This window comes from Fusarium odoratissimum (assembly GCF_000260195.1).
Source record: "Fusarium odoratissimum NRRL 54006 unplaced genomic scaffold supercont1.30, whole genome shotgun sequence".
In the NCBI taxonomy this organism is placed as follows: domain Eukaryota; kingdom Fungi; phylum Ascomycota; class Sordariomycetes; order Hypocreales; family Nectriaceae; genus Fusarium; species Fusarium odoratissimum.
This window is the reverse complement of record NW_022158714.1, coordinates 151,053-174,326: the sequence shown is the minus strand read 5'-3', so window position 1 is coordinate 174,326 and position 23,274 is coordinate 151,053. Positions and strand designations below refer to the sequence as shown.

General features: G+C 47.6%; 10 protein-coding genes across 13 annotated transcripts; 5 read left to right on the top strand and 5 right to left on the bottom strand.

Moving 5' to 3' along the window:
• Positions 1–16: 16 nt before the first annotated feature.
• On the bottom strand, positions 17–5,027 carry FOIG_13018 (uncharacterized protein). Its single transcript, XM_031214052.1, has one exon. The coding sequence runs from the start codon at positions 4,144–4,146 to the stop codon at positions 2,770–2,772; it is 1,377 nt and encodes a 458-aa protein (XP_031056200.1). The 5' UTR covers positions 4,147–5,027; the 3' UTR covers positions 17–2,769.
• A 1,826-nt stretch (positions 5,028–6,853) lies between these two features.
• On the bottom strand, positions 6,854–7,437 carry FOIG_13017 (uncharacterized protein; the record flags this gene model as incomplete). Its single annotated transcript, XM_031214051.1, has 3 exons — positions 6,854–6,957; positions 7,007–7,115; positions 7,171–7,437. 3 exons carry the CDS (start codon positions 7,435–7,437, stop codon positions 6,854–6,856), a joined length of 480 nt encoding a protein of 159 aa, XP_031056199.1.
• Positions 7,438–9,076: 1,639 nt separating this feature from the next.
• Positions 9,077–9,841, top strand: FOIG_13016 (uncharacterized protein; the record flags this gene model as incomplete). The annotated part of the gene is made up of 1 exon (XM_031214050.1): positions 9,077–9,841. The coding sequence occupies one exon, from the start codon at positions 9,077–9,079 to the stop codon at positions 9,839–9,841; it is 765 nt and encodes a 254-aa protein (XP_031056198.1).
• Positions 9,842–10,828: 987 nt separating this feature from the next.
• FOIG_13015 (uncharacterized protein) lies at positions 10,829–12,668 on the top strand (the record flags this gene model as incomplete). Its single annotated transcript, XM_031214049.1, has 2 exons — positions 10,829–10,834; positions 11,469–12,668. The coding sequence occupies 2 exons, from the start codon at positions 10,829–10,831 to the stop codon at positions 12,666–12,668; spliced, it is 1,206 nt and encodes a 401-aa protein (XP_031056197.1).
• An 83-nt stretch (positions 12,669–12,751) lies between these two features.
• Positions 12,752–14,268, bottom strand: FOIG_13014 (uncharacterized protein). Its single transcript, XM_031214048.1, has 2 exons — positions 13,836–14,268; positions 12,752–13,784 (listed from the first exon to the last, which is right to left on the bottom strand). The coding sequence occupies exons 1-2, from the start codon at positions 14,163–14,165 to the stop codon at positions 12,966–12,968; spliced, it is 1,149 nt and encodes a 382-aa protein (XP_031056196.1). The 5' UTR covers positions 14,166–14,268; the 3' UTR covers positions 12,752–12,965.
• Positions 14,269–14,673: 405 nt separating this feature from the next.
• FOIG_13012 (uncharacterized protein) lies at positions 14,674–18,377 on the bottom strand. 2 transcript variants are annotated; one of them, XM_031214044.1, is made up of 3 exons: positions 16,755–18,377; positions 15,506–16,703; positions 14,709–15,449 (listed from the first exon to the last, which is right to left on the bottom strand). In XM_031214044.1, exons 1-2 carry the CDS (start codon positions 16,835–16,837, stop codon positions 15,950–15,952), a joined length of 837 nt encoding a protein of 278 aa, XP_031056192.1. In that variant the 5' UTR covers positions 16,838–18,377; the 3' UTR covers positions 14,709–15,449; positions 15,506–15,949. The 2 variants fall into 2 exon arrangements, with proteins under 2 accessions (XP_031056191.1, XP_031056192.1); XM_031214043.1 differs by having other exon boundaries at positions 14,674–16,703.
• Positions 14,709–15,736, top strand: FOIG_13013 (uncharacterized protein). Of its 3 annotated transcripts, XM_031214047.1 has the most exons (3): positions 14,802–15,337; positions 15,389–15,462; positions 15,516–15,642. In XM_031214047.1, coding segments are annotated over exons 1-3 (198 nt in total). In that variant the 5' UTR covers positions 14,802–15,214; the 3' UTR covers positions 15,517–15,642. The 3 variants fall into 3 exon arrangements, with proteins under 3 accessions (XP_031056194.1, XP_031056193.1, XP_031056195.1); XM_031214046.1 differs by having other exon boundaries at positions 14,709–15,337; positions 15,389–15,736; XM_031214045.1 differs by having other exon boundaries at positions 14,709–15,462; positions 15,516–15,736.
• FOIG_13011 (uncharacterized protein) lies at positions 17,265–18,697 on the top strand. The gene is made up of 2 exons (XM_031214042.1): positions 17,265–17,649; positions 17,720–18,697. The coding sequence occupies exon 2, from the start codon at positions 18,125–18,127 to the stop codon at positions 18,434–18,436; it is 312 nt and encodes a 103-aa protein (XP_031056190.1). The 5' UTR covers positions 17,265–17,649; positions 17,720–18,124; the 3' UTR covers positions 18,437–18,697.
• A 703-nt stretch (positions 18,698–19,400) lies between these two features.
• On the top strand, positions 19,401–20,383 carry FOIG_13010 (uncharacterized protein). Its single transcript, XM_031214041.1, has one exon. It carries the CDS (start codon positions 19,465–19,467, stop codon positions 20,032–20,034), a length of 570 nt encoding a protein of 189 aa, XP_031056189.1. The 5' UTR covers positions 19,401–19,464; the 3' UTR covers positions 20,035–20,383.
• A 235-nt stretch (positions 20,384–20,618) lies between these two features.
• On the bottom strand, positions 20,619–23,193 carry FOIG_13009 (uncharacterized protein). The gene is made up of 3 exons (XM_031214040.1): positions 22,394–23,193; positions 21,911–22,348; positions 20,619–21,857 (listed from the first exon to the last, which is right to left on the bottom strand). The coding sequence occupies exons 1-3, from the start codon at positions 23,119–23,121 to the stop codon at positions 21,011–21,013; spliced, it is 2,013 nt and encodes a 670-aa protein (XP_031056188.1). The 5' UTR covers positions 23,122–23,193; the 3' UTR covers positions 20,619–21,010.
• Positions 23,194–23,274: the final 81 nt, after the last annotated feature.

Below are 23,274 nucleotides of genomic sequence, written 5' to 3'. Positions count from 1 at the left end.
CAATCAATCATCATCTCCCGTTCCCCTCCCTCAGCAACGCCCGCGTGAAACCTTGTGGCATCAAACTGAGGGGAAGTGCTAGGTCGATTGGCTGGTTGAGTTGCTACTAGCTTGCACCTTGATGCGCCGAGTCAATCGAGACGCCTTTGGTATCAGATGGGTGTCAATCAGTCTTGTTTACAGGAATCCTCTTGTCGAGATCGGCTTGAGCTAGGGTCTTGGCTATACTGCCGCTGATATCGTACCAGGCGTCATGCTTTTGAGACCAGGTTGGGACTGCCGTGATGGCGCGCGATACGTCTGTCTCCCCATGGGCAGAGGGCGCGTGCCAGGTTCCTTGTGACATGTCCCTTGTACCTGAATTCATGTAAATGTACCTTGCTCTTTTCGTGACGCTGCCACAAAGGAGACGACTCCCACATAAAGAGGGCATCTCTGCATCTCGGCCACCCCTCCACTCCTGGGATCACTGGTCCATACAACTTCATCCAGCCTCAGTATAGAGTGCTAAAATCTTCGTTTTTCCTTATTCTCTTTTTCTCTTGCTTTTGTTTCTATAGCTTCACGTTATCATTGTCTTCCTCTTTCACCCCGTGTCTTACATGGCCATCGTCAACATCCGATAGTGGGGTCGGCAACAGGCGACATCAAGTGGAGACGTTTGGATGGATCCCGTTAATCCCTGGCTCTCCTTCACTCGCTCACTCAGTGCCCAGCTGGAGTTTTGGCTAGAGCGTTATCAGCTCACTCAAGCGAGCATGCCACCTTTTTAACGAACTCGACCGCCGAGAGGCGAGCGCCGAAACGCAGTCGAAGAACGACGACTTGAACAGTAAAACTGGATGATTCGCATGTTGTTGAACCGATTGATCACGAGAACTTCCTTCTGACTCACTTTTCCACCTCATCCATCTGGACTCTCTCCCTACCAAACTTGCAGTGAACGCGATACGAAGCGATAATAAGCTCGATGCGCAATGACTTCATCCTCAGCAACGGAACAGGCTCCACGTGATGCGATCCCATGATAATCCTCGGAAGCTTCAATTCGCACGCACTCGCGGCACGGTCCAACGATAAGCAAGAAATCAATCAGTAAATCAAGCTCAGATCAGGTCGACACCGACTTTCTTTCAGCAGCGTCAGATCATTTTACCCGTAACCCCAGGAATAGACATGTCCAGCCGCATACGCAGCAAGGAATAACTGCCACGCAATCCACCGTGTATTTTGCCAGGATATAACCTATGGATAATCAACCTGCCGGGAATGGTATGTATCAGTGTCTGTGGACGCGAAACTGACAATGTCATGCCTCTCCATTTAGTTCTCACCTTGAGGCTCATCCATTCGATTTTCCTGAGACTCGGTTCACTTCATCCGCCGTCCTTCAGTTAGCATAGTACGATTAGATTTTAGTCCCTAGCGTCCATCGCCATTCCGCCAGACACCGTCTCGAGCGACAGTAACAAGCATCATGATGCGGCCAAACCATCCGTGAAGATCCTCGCAATCGACGTTCCAGCCCGTTCAGTGAAGACGTATTCCATTGCAGCTGAACCGCCAATTCCGACCATTATGTGACGACTACGTATCTACAATGACGCCTGTTCCGTATACGATTACAAGAGTTGTGGAGGATGACGGGGGAAGTTGGCTTTAGTGTTACCCTGGAGGAGAAGGGAGATATATGGTTGGGTAGACTTGGTCGACGAATCACGAGGTAGTTGGCTTTGTAAATGTCCACTGGAAGTAATAGCTAACAAAAATATCAAGGTTATGAAATTAATTACAAGTCGACCGAATATTGATCCTATCACTATCACGTTTCTAAGCCACTAAAAGTCGCCATGTTCGACAGCATGAAATCGGGGCTTGTGGGAGGGCAGGATTGACTTTGAAACCCCTCAATTTAACGTTATGTTACCACTGTCATGTATCAGTGAGCAACACCACGATGCCGTTGGTAGTGGATCTATGTTCTGTTGTTTCGAGGCTGGTCGACGGTCATCGCGAACGAATATTACTACCACCAATTTGCTGGTATCTCCTCAGAGCCTAACTAATGGGCACACGAGTTGAAGCATACCCCGCCAAAACGCGTAAGATACTTCTTCGTCTTCTCAACAGAAACCATGTTCTTACGGACAGGCCATATTTGGTCTGGCTGACTCTCGCCCGACACGTTTCCGGACTCGATTACGCAATGAAGGAGAACCCATAAACAACACACCGACATGATGGGACGTAACGCAAATCCGGCTATTTTGCCAGACCATAAGCAATTTGAGCCTTCAGCAACATCCATATGGCCCTGAATTGTTGGATATTAGCCAACATGCTGAAGGCGACGATTATGATCGTCAACTCAGAAGTGCAAAGTCGGGAAGAATGCATTTACAGAAAGCCACATGAATTTTTGCCCGCGTCCTCCGATCTACGGCCTGGGTGCCCAAACAAGCAACGCCAACAACCTCCAAAGACATGTTGGTTATTGTTGGAATGGATGGCAAAGATTTCCACGAAGACGATTTTAAGTAGGATAGGCGGTGTTTGAATCTGGCATTGCCAGGGGCGAGACCATTTTTGTCAATGACACTTCTTCAAAGAAAGAAAGAATAAACGAGATCCTCTTATCCTACGATTACTTGAATCTCCTAAAGATTGAATTGTTGACCGAGTATTGAATGCTTAAATACGGGTATCATTTCATCTAGAATAAAAGCTCTGATCATACACTCATGCCTTTTGGCCCTCATAACCTCCGCTCTATGTCATCTGAGAATCTTCCCTAACATGATTTATCGGGAACCCGTTTGCAATAGCAGCCCCTTCTAATTGCTTTAGCCACGCTGAGCCATCTCCTGCTGGCACAGGTCGATGCGAAAGATTACACTCGACAAAGATGGAATCGTCCATGTACTGCCAATCCGACACTTCAATCGCACTCTCAGAGAGTGAACCCTGAAATGGCGAGGAGCTTAGTGCTGCACAAGTCCATGCCATCTGTTGTAATATCTCAATCATGGTGTGTGTCCATGCTGATACTGTCAACCGTATTGAACCATCCTCGACTTCGACATGCAGCAGACGTAGACCAGGACATAAGAATGGGTTTTCGGTACCATCCCAAATCGACATGCCGGTGAATGAGTGGCCCTCACAACTCGACGTTGAAGCTTCTTTGACGGCGTCTTCGATACAACCCAGGAGGAGTTCGCCGCACTTAGGCCATTGCTTATCTGTGTACTCAGATATCGTGGTGTAAACGCAGTCATTGGCGGTCCCAGTAATAGCCGGCAAGGAGCCCATTTTGACGAGTTGAGGGTCTCCGATACCTTGAAGGGGGCCAAAGAGTTGACACTCAAATTTGAACTGGATGGCGTGGAATCCGTCTCCAGGGGGTCGATAGGGGGGTTTCATGAGGATGTGCCACAGAGCTGATTCCATGAGATGCATCTGCACATAGTGGGGTGAGATCAAGACTTCGCGTATCCTTGAGATAAGATGTCTCGCAGACCTTCCTGTGGTGATGTAGGTATGGAGAGAAGCAGCAATCTCATTCGGTGTGCCCCTGGGTGAGCGGGCTGGGTATTCTCTATCCCAGTAGCTGCAGAGGAGTTGGAGAGCAACGGGCAGTTCAATGCCCCGTGCCGACTCGGACCATGTTGCCGGACGTTTCGATATACCAGGGCCGAGCTTATCAAGCAAGCATCGTGGTGCTTCAGGTCCATTGAGGATCAATATGAGTTGGCAAACAGGTCCATCGAACAATTTCTTGATTTGCTCAGTCGAGTCCGGATTCGAGTCACAATAGAAAGCCCACAGCTCATCCCACAACATCAACGTGAACTCAGACAACAGTCGATCCAATATCCTATCAATGTTGACACGAAACTTTTGCTCGGGGAGATAATAATGGGTGAGAAGTTCGTTATTCAACCCATCGGCAAGGGCAGTAGCGAAAGCTGCAACGAGAGCGCCAGCGATGAGTGGCGGTACCAAGACCTCGGCATTGTTCGGTGACTGAGCAGTTCTCGGCCGTCGACTTGGCAGCGGTGGCTTTATGATGCTCAAAATAGAAGCATCGACAATATGATCGTGTTCGTGCGTGGTGGATAACACGGGGGGATGTGGTGGGGGCATTGTCTTGTTGCAGTCATGTCATAGTCATAGTCAAGGAAGTGTTTTAACTCAAAATTTACGGTTAAACCGCAAGAGTCTCATGTTGAAGATTCCATGGCAGAGGGAGAACGGAATGGATTTGCTGGTATTTTGGGCATATTATTTTCTGGGCGGAGCTGAGGGAAGTTTTTGATGGTGAGGAGCGACGATGCGTTGCGTGGCATTGCGTGGCCCCATGAGTAATTGGATTAGTCGGCTCTTACGCCGCCACCCAAAGCCAAAGCAAAGATCCATTGAGGGGGACTTGTTTGAAGACGGAGAATATTTTTTAAATTAATCCATTGAGTGACAATCCTCTTACGAATATGAATCCTCCTTTAAAATGGTTGATTATTCCGTGACGAAGCTCCCTTTTCTGTTCGTATTCCGTATAAGTCTCGTCGCTTGGACTCAAATTGAGCGTCGAGGCCGCGTAATGGTTCTGTATGGGGTCATCAGATCCCCCTCATCCCCTCAAGTGATGGACAATTAATTTGCACAAAATCGCGCTTTCTTTATCTCTGATTGATTTGAAAAGGAGCGGAGTGACGAGGTCCTCGTAAGAATGAATGCGAAGGAGGAAGTGGAAGTTGTTCTCTCTGGCTTTTAAACATCGCCGCTTGATGAGGCAGTGCATCAACCTTGCACGTCCACTCTAAAGCCGCCGATGGGGCATAGCTTATTCAACACTCGAATGACACCAACACTATAAGGAGTGTAGTGATTTCCTATTTATTTTAAGCTTGTACATAGGCTTAAGAATTACGATACACTCATCTGCCCTTGTTGAGATACAGTCCGCTTTTATCCTTGCGGAAACCGCCCATACTGCCCTCACCTCTTTATCTCGAATTGCAAACCTCATTACTATCCTTAGGTATTTCTTTATAGGGAGATGCGCGTATTGTCTCGATTTATTCTTCTGTTCAATATTTGAAACCGCCAGTGGCATTACTTCTGGTCAAAGGCAATGTCCCTCGTGTTTATGTTAGGCTTTTTTCTCAAATCATGGCGTTTATTGAAGTTTGACTTACAGACTGGATATTTCTACTCCTGGTAACAGGTTGATTTGTCTGGTTGTGATGCTGTGTCTTCTTCTTCGTTGTCCATGCGGCGGCACGGCAGTTGACTCGATAGAAGAGTTTGGCCATGGTGCGAGATTCGGATGAGGTGTCCAGAAGTGGTTGGAACGTCGCGCCCATCTCGACGAAGGTCTCGTATGGCTTTTCTTCTTTGTGAGGGGTTCGTGGTCTCCCCAAGGCCTTTCATACATTGGTTCTAACCAGGGCTGCACGCTGCACTATATGGAACGCGTCTGGTAGACCATCTAGCCGGGAATATGCTGATATATTTGTAGTTAGCCAGAGTCTTATCGCAGACTGGTAATGTGCTGGTAGCCATCACTCACAGCTCTCCAGTCGTATATATCTGCTGCTTGATTATTTTATAATACTGAAAGGTTTGCTTTGAGGTATTGATGTGGAACTCAAGCTAAAGCAATAGGTCTTGAGGAAACGAAGATTATATAACACGAAATACTGTATATATAACAAATAGACAAGAATCCCACGCCCTTGGAATGAACTCGAAGGTCTTGATTGCTGGGTATGAATTATTGGGGCGGATTTGGTAACTTGCGGGAACAAACATCAGTCTCTAGGTCTTTTCTTTTCTGTCACTCAACAATCTACCAGCTTTAACGTTGGGAGAATGAACTCTCAGTGTATTTTGCTGAAGAGCCTTCCCTAACCGATTTATTGAGATCTGGATGTCTATCGTACCGAGTTCGAGACATTCTGAAGCACCCAGTGGTTCTCTTGACGTTACGAAGTCTCGAGCAGCACCCAACGATGCTGGATTGCAGAAGATGAGAGATCTGTCTTAACTCTGTCTTTTATGGGGCAGTGCACGCGGTATATATAAGGGTTAGTTCTTACCCAAACTACAGATTCTTCAAAGTTATTACTCACTCAAGAATCTCCCAGTGGGGTGTCCGCGAGGGAAGGGAGGCAGTCCGCGAAAGCGGCCGATAGAGAGTTGCAGGGTAAGATGTTGAGTAGAGGGGAGACTTACACAAAGGGGATCGGATGGCTTGGCTTTGAGAACGCCAAAGAACTTCAGGATAACCGAGATGAAGGTGATGGTGATGCAAAGCACCGGCTTGATGACGAGAGCATCGGCGGATTCGAGTTCCACGGCCATAGCCGTGAATGCTCGCCCTTTAACTGTCGCCCGCGCTCGTCACTGTAGAGACAGAAGGGAACCCTTTCTCCAGACGTTCTGTCAACTAGCGCTTTCTCAACAACATCTAAGGCGCCATGTATGCACAAAGAATTTATGAAGCGACTCTACTCGCCATCGATTGAATCTGCATAGTCTAGAGGGATATATAGGGTATCGGAGAGTCGAACGGCTGTAGCTACCTATAGACCAAGACAGTAATACCTCGCTAACTATGACGAGATCACGTATCTGATTAGCTAGACATAGCCAGCGTTGTTGCTGGTTGTGTCGGACCAACCTCCTAGATGACGGGGCTCCTGAAAAGGATACGACAACCCGAGTCTCATTAAAAGTCTCTGGATGGCAGAAGACGATCGGATAGTTATCCATCATCTCATTGAGAGGACGGCACACGCTGTAATAATAAATGTTAGTTCTCAATCTGATATATATCAGGTGCCATGAGTTACTCGACAATCTGCCAACTTGTGTGCTGAGAACGCATGCATTGATATGCGTCGTTCCCATAGTGAAACTGAAGACGTCTCTCTGCAAGAGAAGAGTCGAGGTCTGCTACAGTGTTAGAGTCCTACTTCCACAATGTATATTGCTGGCTTACCAAGTCGTGCAAGAGATGATGGGATGTTTTGCTTAACAGTGACTGAGATGGGTCCAACCTGGCTGATATCCAGGAACTGAGATGTGGGATTTGGGTTTCCATAAATGATCTGTCTAGAGTCAGTATGATATTGCTGGAGACAAGAATTGGCATCGGGCTCTCACCGGAACTTCGAAAGCCTCTGGCTTCTTGGGCAGTCGAAGGTCGCGTCGAAGGGCATCGGCGATAAAGCGTGAGTGGTCGAGAACCCGGAGCCCATTGTCCAGGGGCTCCGGAGTTCGTCGACGGGCTTTGAATAGTTTCATCCCTCTTAAATTCCAAAACTCACTCGAGTCCTGGAACAGTTCCGGAAGGGAGCCTGCGGCATCAGCGAATTGAATGACTTCGGTTTTGATCCCGGGTCCATCACTCCCAGGATCTGTCGCGAACATGATCTTGCTGAAAATAATGTAAAATATAATATGGTGATATACAGATAGTGGAGGACATTGTCTCGACAGAACCCCCTGGTTATGGTGCGGTGTGCTGAAGGATCCATGGGAGTCCAGGGACCAGAGTCGTGGGATTGTTCCGCGTATAGTCGAACAGCAATGGATACCAGAATTTTCTTCTGAGTTATAGCTTGTTGGCTTGATTGACTACCATCAGATGGATCATCTCCAGTTTGGTGGCCTGTAGACTCCTGGCCAGGGTCTATCTAACACCGGGCTATCATTTTGAGAAATGCGTTTTCTGAACGTATCCACCCATGAGTACCTGTGGAACCTTTTTTTTTTTTCCATTTTCGGAAGACTACTTTGCCTCGAATTCGTAATGAAAGTTCGTATATATAGTAATGCTGCTCATGGGGGTCATCATCACTTGATGGTTCGCCTTTCTGGTTCGCTTTTTCAAAACCTCAAAACTCGCGAGTAATTTGCTAAGGAACCTTGATTGTCTTCTGATAGAGAGGATTTGGCTGGCCTCGGTGTCACATTTCTATACAATGCCGCCCCCTTGGTGGTCTCTTAGTATGCGCCGTGCCTCGCAGGATATTCGAGGGGGTGGTATGTTTCTTCCGGGCGACAAACTAGACGCCTCCCATTCCAGCGATTTTCAGATAATTCTATTCTCCGGGTAACTGAGTGTGGCGTTGCCGATATTATGCTTGAAGTCTGAGGAAGTATTGGCAAGTTATTTAGTAGTTCGGTGGCAATTTGCTTGCCCTTCGGATGAGTTGATTGGGGAAAAGAAAATGTCCAGCCCTCTTCTCTTCTCCACAGGAGCCGCTACCACTTGTATGTTGTTACAGTGATTGAATGGCTTCATGACGAGATGTGCCAGTACATAGTGGCCATCTGTTATTTGTGGATTAGCTCAAACTGATCAAGTTCAAAGTAGAGACTTGAAACATCGCTCGCCAGGATGAAAGCTAAAAGAACGAATGTCATAATAAACATTTTGTGCTTTGTTAATATATGTGAGGCTCTTGGATACTCGTCTGTGACCAGAGTTTCTCCGTTTGAAGATGGGTTCTCAACCGCCTTGGGGATTCCCAGACCAGCAAGCTTTCCGGCCACGCTTATAGACCTTTAGTACCCCTACATTTCTTCTGAAATAAAGTTCAAGTATTGGGAAAGTGTGGTGTGGTCTTGTGAGTGAAAAAGTGACAGTTGATCAATCTGCGTTTGCTAAGCCTCAAACTCAACAGTGTTGTTGGTTAACTTCTCTTAATGACGGTCAGAACAATGCGCAAATATAACACTGATTTACTTACTGTTTGAGGGCTATTTCAATGTCCTTCAGTGATCAAGAATAACAATATGTGAGTTGGGGGTTTGTCGTATGGGGGCTACTTCTATTGACACTGCAGTGCCAGTGTGATTCACCTCACGATCATAGTATCTTTTTCCACCTCCAAGGTATTTAAACTTCACTTCCCCTTCATGATCTTGCATTCATGCACGAGAGCCTATATCTCGACCGTCGGTCAGTTTTCTTCCCTTTCCATCCTTTTCTACCTTTGTCAGGAACTAACCTTAGTCTAGACTCGTGATACAACAGCTTCGGTAGCTGCCAGAAAATATCAAGATGGCAGAGGCCAAGTTTGCTCAGCAAATTGCAGGAATGGTCGCCGAACTCGGCGACCTTCGAAAAAGCGACGCGGCACAAAAGAACGAGATAGAGAACCTCCGAGCCCAGAATGACTTCCACGCCAACGAAGCTCAGATGCTCAGAGACCTTCGCATTCTCTACGAAGCCAAGCTCGAACAGAAAGACTCTGAGATTTTGGGCCTGCATGTCCTCCTCGACAAGGTGAAGGTCGATGCGGGTATTTATAGGGACGATCTGAGCGAGTTGCGTAAGCAGCTCAAGGACTTGCAAGCCAAATATGAGTCAAGTCAGAAACAATTTTGCGCTTCTGAGGCAAAGCTTACCCGTCGCAATCTCCAAGTTGCCAATCTGATTTGCGCCCTGCGTCGCAAAGTTTCTGCCAACCGTATATCCGTCGTTGCTCTTCGCGCTGCGTACAAGATTATTCCAAGCTTGGAGCAGAAAGCTCAGTGTAAGAGGATTCTGTCTATGGCGAGAAAGCTTCCGCACAAGACTGGTATTGAGAGCGAGATGAAGGAGTGTCTGGGGGACGCTGGGCTCTTGATCTCGTTTGACAAGAATGGCGCCATGGTGTTGAGACAATCTGTTGAGGTTGTCAAAGTACCCGTTGATGGTTCTAAAGAGCTTGATGAAAGCATCATCATCGTCGAGAAGGATGCTGACAACAATGGCGACTACGCTTGCGATCAGAATTCTCAACAGAATGTCAAGAAAGATGAAGACGTTCAGATGTCTGTTTAAACGTCAGCAAACTATGCCACATTCACTATCATGTGCTTGCTACGGCTGGTCTGGGAGCATTTGGACGTCAGCACAAACCAGCTTTTGCTCACACATGCTCAATTATTTGAGTTGAGGAATTGGAGTTTTTACCAGAATGAGTCATGCTTGTTCGTTTGGAACATGATTTGGGTTCACCTGTATCAAGTTGCTACACAAAACATTGAGTTTTGATTGGTGTTTCTTTGCTAGCTTATTGCTTAACTACACTCTCAATAAACTAGCTGCCCAAACATTAGCAAGGTGAGAGTGACTGTGTTATGTTTGGACAATCTTGAGTTCCTCATGATATATACTCTTCTCTTGAGTCATTGCTGAAATACATGTCGATAATAGACTTGTTATATGATACCCTGCATAAACATCCCTGTCGATGTCTTGCATCCGACCGTAATAACTTCAAGGTACCCTTGCTCCGGAACGCGCGCTCTTTGAACTTACATGAATATGCGATTCTCAGTCCTCAAGTATTAAATTTCACGACTAGTTTCCACTTTAGTTTTCCAAACGGTCAAGACGGGCAACGCAAACGTCCGCTCTGTTCCATCGTAAATCTCAAACAAGACTGTTTTCTCATCTACATGTTGGCGTCGGTGCATGCTAGAAACAGTATATTCTTCACTAGAACACCAAATACTGCACTGTTCGATACGCAACTGACATCCTAGTGAGCCTTGTATACTTGAATCAACTCCATGCAGCTTCCCGTTGCCAAAAATAAGCAAACACAGTATATAACAATATCCTCAAAAGCAGGCAGCCGTTTTCATCTCAAAACTCCCCCGCCCCCAGTTAGCAAGCTTACAGGTGGGAAATGTCTCTAGTGTTGAGTTGTCTCTAATCTCCTTGCTTTTCCTGTTGCTATCCGACGCTATGTCCGTTTACCCCAGCAACCTTGGAGTTTCAGTCTCTGACTGCAAGCCACCGCGATCACCAAATTCTCCCAACATGGCCGTAAATTATTGCAGAATGATGTCGTTTTATTTCAGTTCTTCCTCAAGCCTGTTGGCACATATCTCTATGCTGTTCGGTAAAGCACTACTAGGCATTAAGAGAGGATAAGAACGTGAATATCATTCTCCTTCCTTTCGGGTGCATACATATGCTCATATCGGCATCATGCATAAGTCTTCCGAATTTGAGCTGGAATCTGCGTCTGCATGAGTATTCCAAGTAACTCATCTGTGATCATCCGACAAGTCTACTGTGGGGAGTAAGTGCAAAGGCGCCACTGTTTAGTCAATCTCGAAGAAGGCATACTGCTCCCCCATTCATACTCATTCAATAGCTCGTTCTTATTAATTTCTTAAGCCGGTATTCTAATATTCGTCAATGAGATCGTGAGATATTGGTTCAAACTTATTAATATCCTCTTCAGAACAAGATGGTCGAGCCTTCACCCACCCTTCAGCTTGCGCGGTTCGAGAATCTCCCCCCAGAACTGACAGACATAATTATCGACCAACTACCTGCAGACTCTCTTGCTTCTATTCGTCTCTACTAGCCTCACGTCGATGGAGTAATTCCGTCTCGTTTGTTCAGAGCCATTCGGGTCACATTCGCTCAATGGGATATTGAGAGACTGCAGGCGGTTTCGTCGACTTATCCTTATCATGTACAAGAACTTGTCTTCACCACTGCCCAAAGTCGTTACACGCACAGGGACAGATGGGGACAAGTCTTTACAGAAGACAATTATCAGGAATACGCCAAAAGCTATCGACACAAGTTCCTGGCTTGTGTCGATTCTCTGCCCAACCTGCACACTTTTACGTCTGAGTTGGGTCCTATCAGTAGAACTGCCACAAAGGAGCATATTGACTGGCTCGTGTATGCCATACCCCCTGCTCTATGCCGGTCTTCGTCTCGGATCACAACTCTCAGGTGTCAGGACCCTCTGAACTATATGCATTGGTTCTTGTCCAGGGTCAAGGCAACTTGGGATCCTCCTGAAGAGATGATCAAGTTGATACCGAAAATATGTACCTGCAGGCAAAGCAGCCCCCAACTTTCAAGGCTGAGCTCGTGTTCCGCTCCGCCGTTTGGCAGAGAGACCGATTGGATATATCCCAAGATCCCCTGGGGGTGGAGGACTGCCTTGCGAGGACTCACAACACTTGGTCTGCAGACTGACGCCGCTGGCGGCAAATGGAATTGCTATGAACAATTCGGTGATAGACTTGTTTACTTTCTCGAGGGAGCTGTCAACCTGCAGCAGTTGTCAGTCAGATGGAGACGAACAGATCAGATTGGATCTGCCGGTCGTCCTCTTATTCACTCCGGTTGGCAGTTGGAGCATATCTTCCGCGGAAGATGGAAAAATCTCAAAACCCTCAAGCTCACCTTCATCCAATTCACATTCTCCGCCAACCCTTTTAAGACCTTCATTCGACAGCATTCGACAACTCTACGACACATCATGCGTCACAACTGGTGCAGCGACCCGGAAGTTATTCGCATCATCAAGTTTGCTGCTTCGTGCCCTGATGTTCATCTTCATCGGTTCGTTGTCTTTCCAGCGCATGAGAGCCACCCAAGGGTTGAACTCCTGGATGAGTCATATCCAGGTGGGGAGCAAGCAGTTGTCGAGAAACCTCGGATTGTTCCAGAGAGCGCGGTACTCAGCTACATCAACAGCAGGAACCCTCAGCACCTCGATCCGTTTGCCGCGTGGAAACCCTTCGAGTATGAGTATTGGGGAACTGTCGAGCAGAAGGCTGAGTCGACCTCAATAAAATGGCCTCAGAATAATGGGATGGCCGTGAAGTGCAAGCTGTGTGGCGACTAGTCTGGGAATAGCTTATAGTCCATGTGGCAGAGTTCATCTTGAGAGATCGCTTGGGGTCCCTCGGAGTCGCCAATTACATGGAGCTGGAAAACAAAGGGATAGATTAGTGAGTTGAACTGATGTTCATGGTTTCAGTATAGAAAAGCGACACATTTTGATTCGAATAGCATATTACGCTATTGGCATAACTCTAACCGCATCCAACGCCAATTTCTAATCGTGATTTCATGGCCATTTGGCCTTGCATTTATATAAGTTGATAGAAGCGGAGTGCCTCGTGAGTATCGTGTCGGGTCATTACTGGCCCTGTGCAACTCCAGCACTAGCAGCACTCTCTCCAACCTTGAGTTCCTCCTCGGGTACACCAACACCGACACTGGCTACACTAGCAATACTCTGTGTCGTCATGCCTCGTTCCCGCTCACCGCCTGGTCTAATGGGCAATCCCTCTCGAGGGCCTGCTATGCTGGCTCCTCCAGCAGGGGTAACGCTCACGCTGGCACTGGTGCTTGCGCTTCCACTTCTGGGACGGCTTGCATCACTGGCTCTTCGTTGGCGGACCTGTCTCTCTAATTCCCTAATCTTTCGCTTGAGAGCATCATTCTCTTTCTTGGCAGTCTCAAGTTCGTTTCTATAATATGCTGTCTCCTCGTAACGCATGGTCGCAGGCATCAACCCGGGGCTTAATTGCTCGCTCATACTTCCAGGGGTTGCACCAACTGAACTCGGTGGGATCGACGTAGGCGGGGGGATTCTCTGGTGCTGGAAATAGTTGGATGGATCGAGACTGCTGTGCTGCGGTCCGGGAGAACTTGTTAGGCTCCTTCGAGAGGCGGTACTATCCTGCCGTGAGAGAGGGGTAGCCTGGGATGGACGAGGGGCATGGATTCGTGCTTCGTAGGACGACGACAACTGTTGGTTTCCAAAGCTCTGAGACGTGGTCGAGGATGTCCGATGATGTCGAGCCGTGGGGATTGAGAAACCTGAGCCTGAAAGGAGAGACTGTTCGGGTACATCGTGGGTTGAGTTGCCGGCAGAGGTAGAGGAGGTGTTGGAAACGACGGAAGCGTTCTGGGCAGCTCGAAGGAGGGAAAGTTCACGGGTCAGTCGGTTAACCTAAAGATATTAGATATAGCTGCCAAATCATGGTTTACATCTTGTACTCACAACAGCCTCTTGCTCTTTTTCAAGCTGGAGATGAAGCTCGGCGGCGGTCAACGGACGAGGATGTCTTATCGGTCCAGGTCCCGGACCAACACCAGGCTCAGCTAGAACATTTGACGGAGCATTATAAGTCGGTTGCGAAGCATTTAACACGGGCGATGGAAGAGAAGGCGAATGCGACGGGTTCACCGTATTCTGGTTGGAAGGGAGGATGTTGAGAGATGGCGAAGCTGGGGCTGGCGGAGTAGCCATCTGTGTTGAAGACTGGCGACGAGAGGCCGCAAGAGTATGTGGAGAGGGAGGGACTGAGTTTAAATCCGGCATGCCGGTCATGAGGTCCTTATTTGGTATGGAAAGTTGGTCGTTTTCTAAGCTTTGTGAAAAGGGAAAAGTAACGCGTAGTTGAATGTTGAGGTGAAGCTTTGGCGCGTTGTTCATGACCGTCACCGTCACCGACGGGGCGAGCGGGGTCCAGCGGGCCGGTCACTAGCATGGGCCCATTTGCACCGGTGTGGTGGACGCTAAAACACTGGATGCTCCCTAGAAGTCCCTGAAAGATTCCGACTGGCTGGGATGGCGGGGTCTTGAAACTGTGGTATGAAGGATGTTTGATAAATGGATGCTGCCTACCCTGGAGAAGATAACAACACTTTCATTTCAGGCTCCATCGCTTTCTACTAAACTCGTGGTAGCAGTTAGCTGGGTTACTAAACCAGTTTTATTAGATCGAACAATTGCCCATCGTGTTGTTGGTGACGAGTTGGCTAAGCACTGTTTTTTAAATCGCGATCCAGTGAGGCTAGCAGCATTAATACCTACAAGCTTGAAGCTTGATCTAACAAGCTTCCATGAGTATTCCAACCATGAGTTAACAGACGCAGTGAAATGAACAATTAAAGAATATCTGAACTGATGGATGATTATCAACCTCTGAGTGATTCTTGTCAATATCTGTCACCATTAACCAACCTCATAGTAAGCGTAATAAACCCCAGAAACTCCCAATACAAGAAAGTGGGGGAGCTTCAAATCACCAACAAGCTCTGACAGCTTCACACTTACTGAGAGCAACTTATCAGCAGCTTCTCACTGTTCCTGAATCAAAACCACAAACGGCCCGTATCTCGACCCTCTTTCTGTAAATCATTGGCTCGCATCGTTACTCCATCAAAAAAACACCATCTCGATCTCCCTCCTGCCCATGATGTAATCCCCCTATGACGGCATAGAATCCCACCTTCGACGTCAACTTGCAATCATTGTTTTCCACTTTTCGTACTTAACCTCTCACTCTTCCTCATCTGAGACCATTCCACATTCAAATAACTCGTCAACAATAACTCAATCCCGAACCTCTTCACATACCAAAAATCACAGCAATCATGCCTGAGGGACGTCAATCACCAGCTCCTGAGCAGCAGAGCGGTCGCCAGCAGCAGGATCCTCCTGCCTCTGGCCACGGCATCAACAAGACTGATGACAAGGACCCTAAGAGACAGCTTGAGGCAAGAAAACCGCCAATTCCACTTTTCGAACATGATGCTAACTATCTGCAGAACCTCTCATCGAACCCCAAGGGTCTCACCGACGATATTGTGGATGAGAAGTTCTCCAAGACTGAGAAGAAATAGTCAGTCAAGCCAAAAGAATAAGCTCGATGGAACAGTTCTAACATGGGAATAGAACAAACGATACCACGATGGTTATGAATTGATGGACAAGGGAATGCATAGAACTAATAAACCACGACTGAAATAGTCGCTTCATTTAAATTACTGTCCTCATCTCCATTGAACATGTCTGTGAATGCATAATGCCTATAAGTTACTTGTGAATGAAGTAGAGACATCGTTAGACGTTTTATGAATCACAAAATTGCCACTTTCACATGTCATCGTTCTTAAGCTGTAGCCTTTCATCCTACTTGCGAGATTACTACTCACGATCAAAAGTAAACGGTAGAATTCATCTCGAATTTATTGATTGTGACATGCGTAAAAGTCGTAACAATTCGTTAACTAACAGGCTGCAACAAGCCGTCATATGAATGTCTCATCAGAGCTCAAGAAATACCCCATTGCTTCCTCATTACTTCACATCTCCCTAATTTTGATAGCTTAGTGCTTCTCACCACCCTCAGGAGCGCTCACATTGGGAACGTTGTCGGCAGAGGCGGCAGGAACTGATGTTCCAAGACTGCCCTGACCAGCCTCGGGAGCGGCGGCACCGGAAGTCTTCTCCTTGCCGAAGACCTTCTCGAGACCCGCAGCCTTGTAGGCGCTTCCACCGTGCTCCTCCTTCTTGAGATCAGCAAGGCGACGAGCCTCAGCGTGCACCTCCTGGACTTGTCGGCTGCCCTCAGTGTAGAACTCAGCAATCTTCTTGCCGGTGGGTGTGTTGGAGGCCTTCTCAAAGTAAGAGCTGAGGCCGAGCCAGAGGCTGTTGGCGCGCTGGGTGATACCATAGCTCTCATCGGTGGCCTTGGCTCGGTCGGTAGCGTGGTACTTCTGGTCGAGACCCTGGAGGGTAGAGAAGAAGCGGTTGGAGACGTTGTGAGCGGCATCGAGGTCGAGGGCACGCTGGATGGCGGCGTCGCCTACGACATAACCGTGGGCAAGGTACTCGGCCAGGATGCGGGCGCGGGGCTTCTCCTCTTGGGTGATCTCATCGGAGTCGCGGTCAGCGTTCTTGGTGGCTTGGTGGACATCGTCTTCGCCGTCAGCACCAGCGCTGGTGACCTCAAGATGGTTGGGACCGAGTTGGGTGTTGTTGAGGAGAAGAGCAGTCTTCTTGGCAGTCTCCTTCTCGAAGATAACCTCAGCGGACTTGGTCTCGCCCTCTTGGGTGACCTTGAGATCAGCGATCTTACCACTGGAGGACGTTAGCTGTGAAGCACGGAAAGTGAAAGCGAGGAGAGCTTACCAGAAGCTGAAGAAGTCCTTGATCTCGCTGTCGCTAGTGGACGAAGCGATGTTCTTGACGTTGATAGTAGAGTTGGCAGACATGATGAATGTGTGGTTGTGTTTGTGGTTTGGTGTGGTTAATGAGGGGTATCAAGCTTGTTGTGTTGAAGTTTGAAGGTAGCAAAGGGCAGGCAAGTGTTTTTAAAGAGTCAAGGCAAATAGAAAGCAGGAATGACGACACCGTGATAGATCGTGACGAGGCAACGAGGCAGTGGCAGTGTGAGCAGGAGCTTGTGTGGAGGCGGCTCCCTCATTCCCTCGAGCTCAGACGCTTAACTCACTGCGGGGCAGAGAGCGACGTCATCGACGGGTGCCATGTGTGATGGCATGATATACTTGATGAAAGTTACATGACCTCGCGCACAGTATACGTGGTGTGATAAGTACCTTCTAGCAGCACCATGAATTGTTGAGATTGATCTCTTGGAGAACAAACTAGAAGCTGTCACTCTGGCTGCCCTTGCGTCGTCTCTTGTGGCGAGGTGATGAGACAATCTCAGATCAAATCAAGTTGCAGAAGAATGATTTTTTGCTTTCCTTCTTTCACATGTGAAGGACCCCTTTTCTTTTTTGATCTGATCGTCTTTGCATATGATCATCGAGGCTTATTCGGTACCCTCTCAACATTATGCTCATAAGCCATACAAACAACACCACGAGATTTACTGTTTACGCGTCTTGATACGCGTAATGGAGAATTAAATATCACCGCCTTCATTCTGAGGCGTTTACCTCTGTTCCTGCTTTTGGAACTTTAACTGTGTCATTCGGAGACGCTTCATGTGTTGGGTTTAGCATCATTAATCTGGGCGCTAATACTCTCTCTGTACAGTAGTTCCCGTTCGGTGGGTTAGGTACCGTGAGTTCCTAATTTAATCTCCCGTTCGCGTATCAAAATGCTCAAGACAACTAACGTGTGATAAGGTATGAATATACATGTTTATCGACTCATCATACTCAATTAAAGTCAACTTACACCATTGAATTCAATTGCCATTGCTAAATCATCTGCTCTTCAACACCGCCTTTGCTGGATTTTAACGCCAACTCATCCGTCTCCATCCCATCGCATCAACCTCTGTCCATCAAGCGCTGATGGATTTTTCCAATGCGACTTCAATTTCCGTCCTCATCAATTTGCAACAACCCTCGTTTATGAACCTCGAACTAGTGGTTCGTTCGCAGGGGAAAAGCTCATGCTATTATCATGCCATGATATCTGTTCCACTATGGCCAGCATTGCCTGGCATCAGATATATCAACAACCTCATTATCACGCGACAACCCCTTCTGTGATGCCTCGCCACTCTCTTTTAAACGCTTCCTCATATGGCAAAGTTGCTCCTTCAGCCCACTCTCCCGCTTCGTTTAGACAAGCGTTGGGGGTCACACGCCAACTTGGCGATCGCCTCCATTGACAAGGGTCGTCATCATCCTTGCTCAGACGAAAAGACAGACTCGTTCCCATCTTCTCAAGTGAGCAGAACGAAGGGGCAGTCTCAAAGAACCAGAGGAAACTTGATGTTCCCGTGGCGCTCACTAAACAGCCAACGTTGCAACCAATGTTGCAGTCATATTCGTATATCTCACTGCATTAAAGTATTGATTACGGGCTTTCCATGGCGCACCTCTCGTATTTAAACGGGATCCTTCACGGGCTTCCAGGCGGTCAAAGCGGTTCTCGCCTCCCCCAGACCGCATTGATTGAAATTTGCAACCCTAGCCCAGTCACTATCAACTTCTAACCTTGGAAGGAGCGCACTATAGGCAATTGTTTCGCGCCAAGGAAACAAACTAAAAAGAACCCATATTCCCAGTTTTGTTGGCCTCACCTCTGTTGGTGATTTCACCGCTCTCGTGCTCACCTTTTCACTCTTTCAAATATCGGCTGTTCTCGCTCAGAGGAGGAGAGTAGTATACAGATATTGTTTAAAAGTTTTTGATTTCGCAGGTTGGGAAAAAGTAAAGGTAATTCAATTCCTGGAGTCTCTTTGACAACTCAGCGCTAACAAAGAGATCAGAACCCTGCCATGCCTCTCGTTCCCAGCTCCGCACCGCTGCCCAGCAGCATGACCACTATTGCTTACTTGCGCGAGCAAGAAATACTCAACATCGTTTACATCGGCCTTCTCGTCATTGAAGTTCTAATGGTTTTGGGCGTCATCACTATGGCTCTTGTTAAGCGAGTTAAAGTCAACCACCAACTCAAAACGATACGATCAGCAACCACTTCCGCAAAATACGCTCCCTACCACTTTGCGCATGCCGACACGGAAAAGACGATGTTATGACGACCCGAAAGATGACGAGAAAAGAGATACGAAGAAGAACGATAACCTCAGATTGGCGCTTGACCACTACCGCGCACGATTACTACGATCATTGCATTTTATTCCTTTGTTCACTAACAACAACACAACGTCTACGCACTTTTTTCTAGCAGGACAAAGAGGAGAGGAGGCTGTTCATTATCTCGCATGGTTTCAAGGCGTAATGCGTTTGTTCACTTGCAGCGGAAGATATGATTTACGACTATATATACCCAGACTTTCTAGTTAATGCCATTTACGTTTTACGTTGCCTCTTTATCGCCAAAACTGAAATATTGTAAAGCTGATACTAACGTCACTTTCCAAACTAGAAACCTCACTAGCTGCAGTGTTGCACTCATGGATCACGAAACAACCATCGTCATGGACTCCCCTAACATTTTTGGCGACCGACCTAAAAGTCGGTGCCCACACTGCAACTTCTACCCCAAACATGGCGAGAATAAGGTATGCGAAGCCTGTGAGTCCCAGATGGGAAACGACGAAATCGAAGCCTTTCTCAGAGGCGCAGAACGGAACTGGTGTGTGTACCATCTAAATCGAGAAGGATTTCTCCCTGGCCGCGCCGCTCTCGAAGATACTATGCGCGCTCGATTAATTCAGGAGCAACGCTGCGTACGCCTTTGTTGCGCCGAACCGAAGTTACCCATCTATGTGCATTGCGAAGAGTGTCGCGAGATGTCGCTCTGCAAAGGCGTTCCCATCGCGGTTGCGATCAAAAAGATTTATGAGCTTACACATTATGATACTTTTCCAGACTACGATGACGACTCTTTCGCAGTAAGAGTTGCTAGAGCTGAGGCGAGTATCTACGAAGAGGATTGGAGCTGGGATTGCTCGTTGGCAAAGTTTGTGCATCCCGACCGTAAGAGCTTCAAAGGAAATACCAGCCCCGAGGAGATGGTCTGATACATGCTTAGATCCAAGCCAAAAGACAACTATTACTCATTTCTAGTTATTGTACGGGCTGATCCCGTGGATGTTCCAGGCTCAAGTGAGTCGTGGAGTTTTGAGGTGAACGTTCGATCATCCAACTCAGGAGGCATGAACCCACCTGCCAGCATTCTGGACCATTCATACACTTTTAGAAAGTGTCATGTCCGAGGCATTTTATTAGAAAGAAAAAAATCACTGCTCGTTCATGAACTTCTTGCTATCGTTCGGCTCACTATAGACACACTCATCAAGTTGTCAATCTCAGTTCTTGTTGAAACCATAACCATCTACATACCTGAAGTAACTTTCCGATGAATCTCCCGCTTTTTGATGTTGAATGGTTTGAGTGAACTGTCAGATATGATGTGATTATCACCAGTGCACTATCTGTCAACTCCAGCCCCTATCTTTGTATCGAGTTTTACCGTCGCTGCGTAATCCAGACAGAACCTTGCTTGGTGTGGGAGGGGAGGTTTTGATAGAAATACGGGAGCTGATATTTCCTAAATGGTGTTCATTACTCTTGTATTTAATGGCGAAATCTATCACTGGTGTGCCGGGTTTCAATTGTCTAGTTCTATTACCAATGTTCAGGGGCTGTATTGTTCAACAGCGCCACGGTGTCTCTCGTTATATGTACTTATAGTAAGAGTATATACAGTAATGTTTGAAGTCATTCAACATTAATTTTTCAGACTCTCGTGAAACAAACAGGAAGTGTTGCGTCGATTAGTTGGACATTGGCCCTGTTCTCTATCCTAAGTTGGGACCTATGCATTCACATTGCAGTGTCGATGCGCAATTTTAGGCACAGTGTTCTTCCCAAAAAGTCGAGAAACAGTATCACTGGGTTTACTTAGAGTAGCTGTAAGTAATGAGCACAGGCTTGCTTATGCGGCTGGGCCGATATGAACCCCGTTAAGTTTTCCGCGGAAAAGAATTGCTGTGTTCACCACACATTCTGCAGAGGATCCCATAAACTTGGGAAAAGCTGATCGAGGTAAGAAGACTCCGCCATGGCAAAGCTGGAAAAGTTCAAAACCTCTTCAGCACTTGGGTCTTCAGGCGGTGTCATGGCGCGTAGCTTCTCAACAACGTCCGCATGTTGGGCCAAGCAGATATCACCCAAATCCCAAGCATGCTTCTCTTTGTGTTCACGAAGAGCCGACAATAAGTCCGAGGCTATCTTCAATGAGCTGCTTTGAACCAATCCGGCTGTTGAGTTTTCTGTCTCTAGTGCGCATCGGAGAAGGAAGCTAACGGTTGTCGAAAATGCAAAAGCGCTGCTTGGCAACCAGCAATCAGCCAAATGTTCGGGCTGTAATTCCTGAGTTAAGATGAGAATGTCCTCTGCAGTTCTCCGAGCTTGCATATAACGGTTTAGCAGGCGACTATCCCCTGTATCACGAACTCGCTTCTCAGCTTCAAGTTCGATTCTCTGCAATAGGAGTCTGACTGTCAGATATGACAGGCGAAGGTTGGCAGCACCAGGAATTTTTAGGTTGTTTCCACGAATGACAACCCGGCGGATCTCGTCACTTAGAGTCTCTATCCAATTATTCAGTACCAATTCTAGATGTGTCGTATCTGTAGATTCGTCTGAAAGGCTGAATTGATGGACGTGTCTCAAGTGTAAGTCCAGAACCTCGGTCAAGCCAACTAGAGCGATGTACGCTGAAGCATTGAGGGCCTGCTCTGAAGAAGATCCCTCTCCACAAAGGTTTTCGATGAGAGGCTGGGGCACATCGTTTAGAGTCGGAGAGATAAGCGGCGGGGTTCCATGCGAAAGACTCAACCTGTCTACACGTTAGAGCTACAAAGGGGGGTTTTGTGCGTGGCGTTAACGTACCATTTATCGTGAATCAGCAGAGCCCACCATATCTTCATTCTTAGGTTCTTCTCAGACTGCGGTATTTCCCAGGATATTGGGCTGTGGTTGAGACCCAGTGAATGTGCCATAGCGACTGAGGACGCCAACAAAACGCCATTTCCTATCAGAGCAGTCACTTCGCGACCACTGATATTCAGAATCAAGGCTTCTATCGTGGATATTCCAGGAGATCTATGTATCTGAGAATAAGCTGCCTCAGTCGCAAGATTCCAGATGAAGCGCCCGTCAGGACATCGATGACGGGAAAGAATAGGAGAGCTATTCCAGAAGGTTATCGAGTGGGCGTAGAGTCCACTGAGAAGCGCTGGCGATATGGCAGATTTGTTCTCTCTATATTGCTTACGGAAATGTGCTTCGTCAAGAAGAGGAAAGCAAGAATTAGCCTTGTCAAAATAACTGAGCGTTATTAGTAATTGTAGCCCCAATCTGTCAAAGACTTACACGTCGAGAAGATCACTGGTAAAAGGCTCCAATATCTTCTCTATAAGCTGCAATCTTTCCTCTGCGAAACTGAGGTTCGAATCCAACCCAACTGGTCGTTTCTGTACAGCAGTAAACAGCACAGGTCGAGACCTATTGCCTATGGCTGGCCTGATAATCCGTGAACCTTTTGAGGCACTGGGCATGGAAGATAGGTAGTCCGACAAAACCTGGTTATCAGAAGTGACTGCTGGCCCAACTATGTGAAGATTATGTGGTTGCTCGTCGTTTGAGCCTAATGCCAAAGGTGACTCCTCCGATTGAGCGTTTTGTTGGGCCCATTCTGTGCTTCTTGGCACAGTGGGAGAGACGTTGGACACTTGGTGCTCATGAGAGGTGGTGTTTCTCGACGAACTGTTAGGCGCTGAAGTCAAGGCTGATTCTACAACAGAAACTGCCTGCTCGATAGTAGAATTGTCTGAGGCGGATACTGCCGGGGGCCCAGGTGCCAGGCTGATCTGACGGGGACTTCTAGTTGTCGACAGCCTTGCTTGTCTCCGACGCCGAGGAGTTTGAGAACTTGAGCGAGGCTCCGTGGGAAAGATGCAATCCGTGCGGTGTGCCCTGCACATGAGACAGCAGCTGGAAGATGCCTCGGACTGGCAGCGGGACTTGCGTTTTCGGCATGGAATACAGGCCGGCCGAAGATGGGACCTGTACGGTCGTTCATTGGAAGTTCCCTGTTGCATTTTGGTATTTTGTAGCCAAAATGGAAGATGTCGGTGTAAGTTGATGGAGATTACTTTCCGCGGAGTGTGCTGAAGCTGGTGTTGATAAGAGGAGTAACTTCCCCGCGGGAAAGTGGTGACACAGTCCGCGTACAGTGTATGTGACAGTGCTAG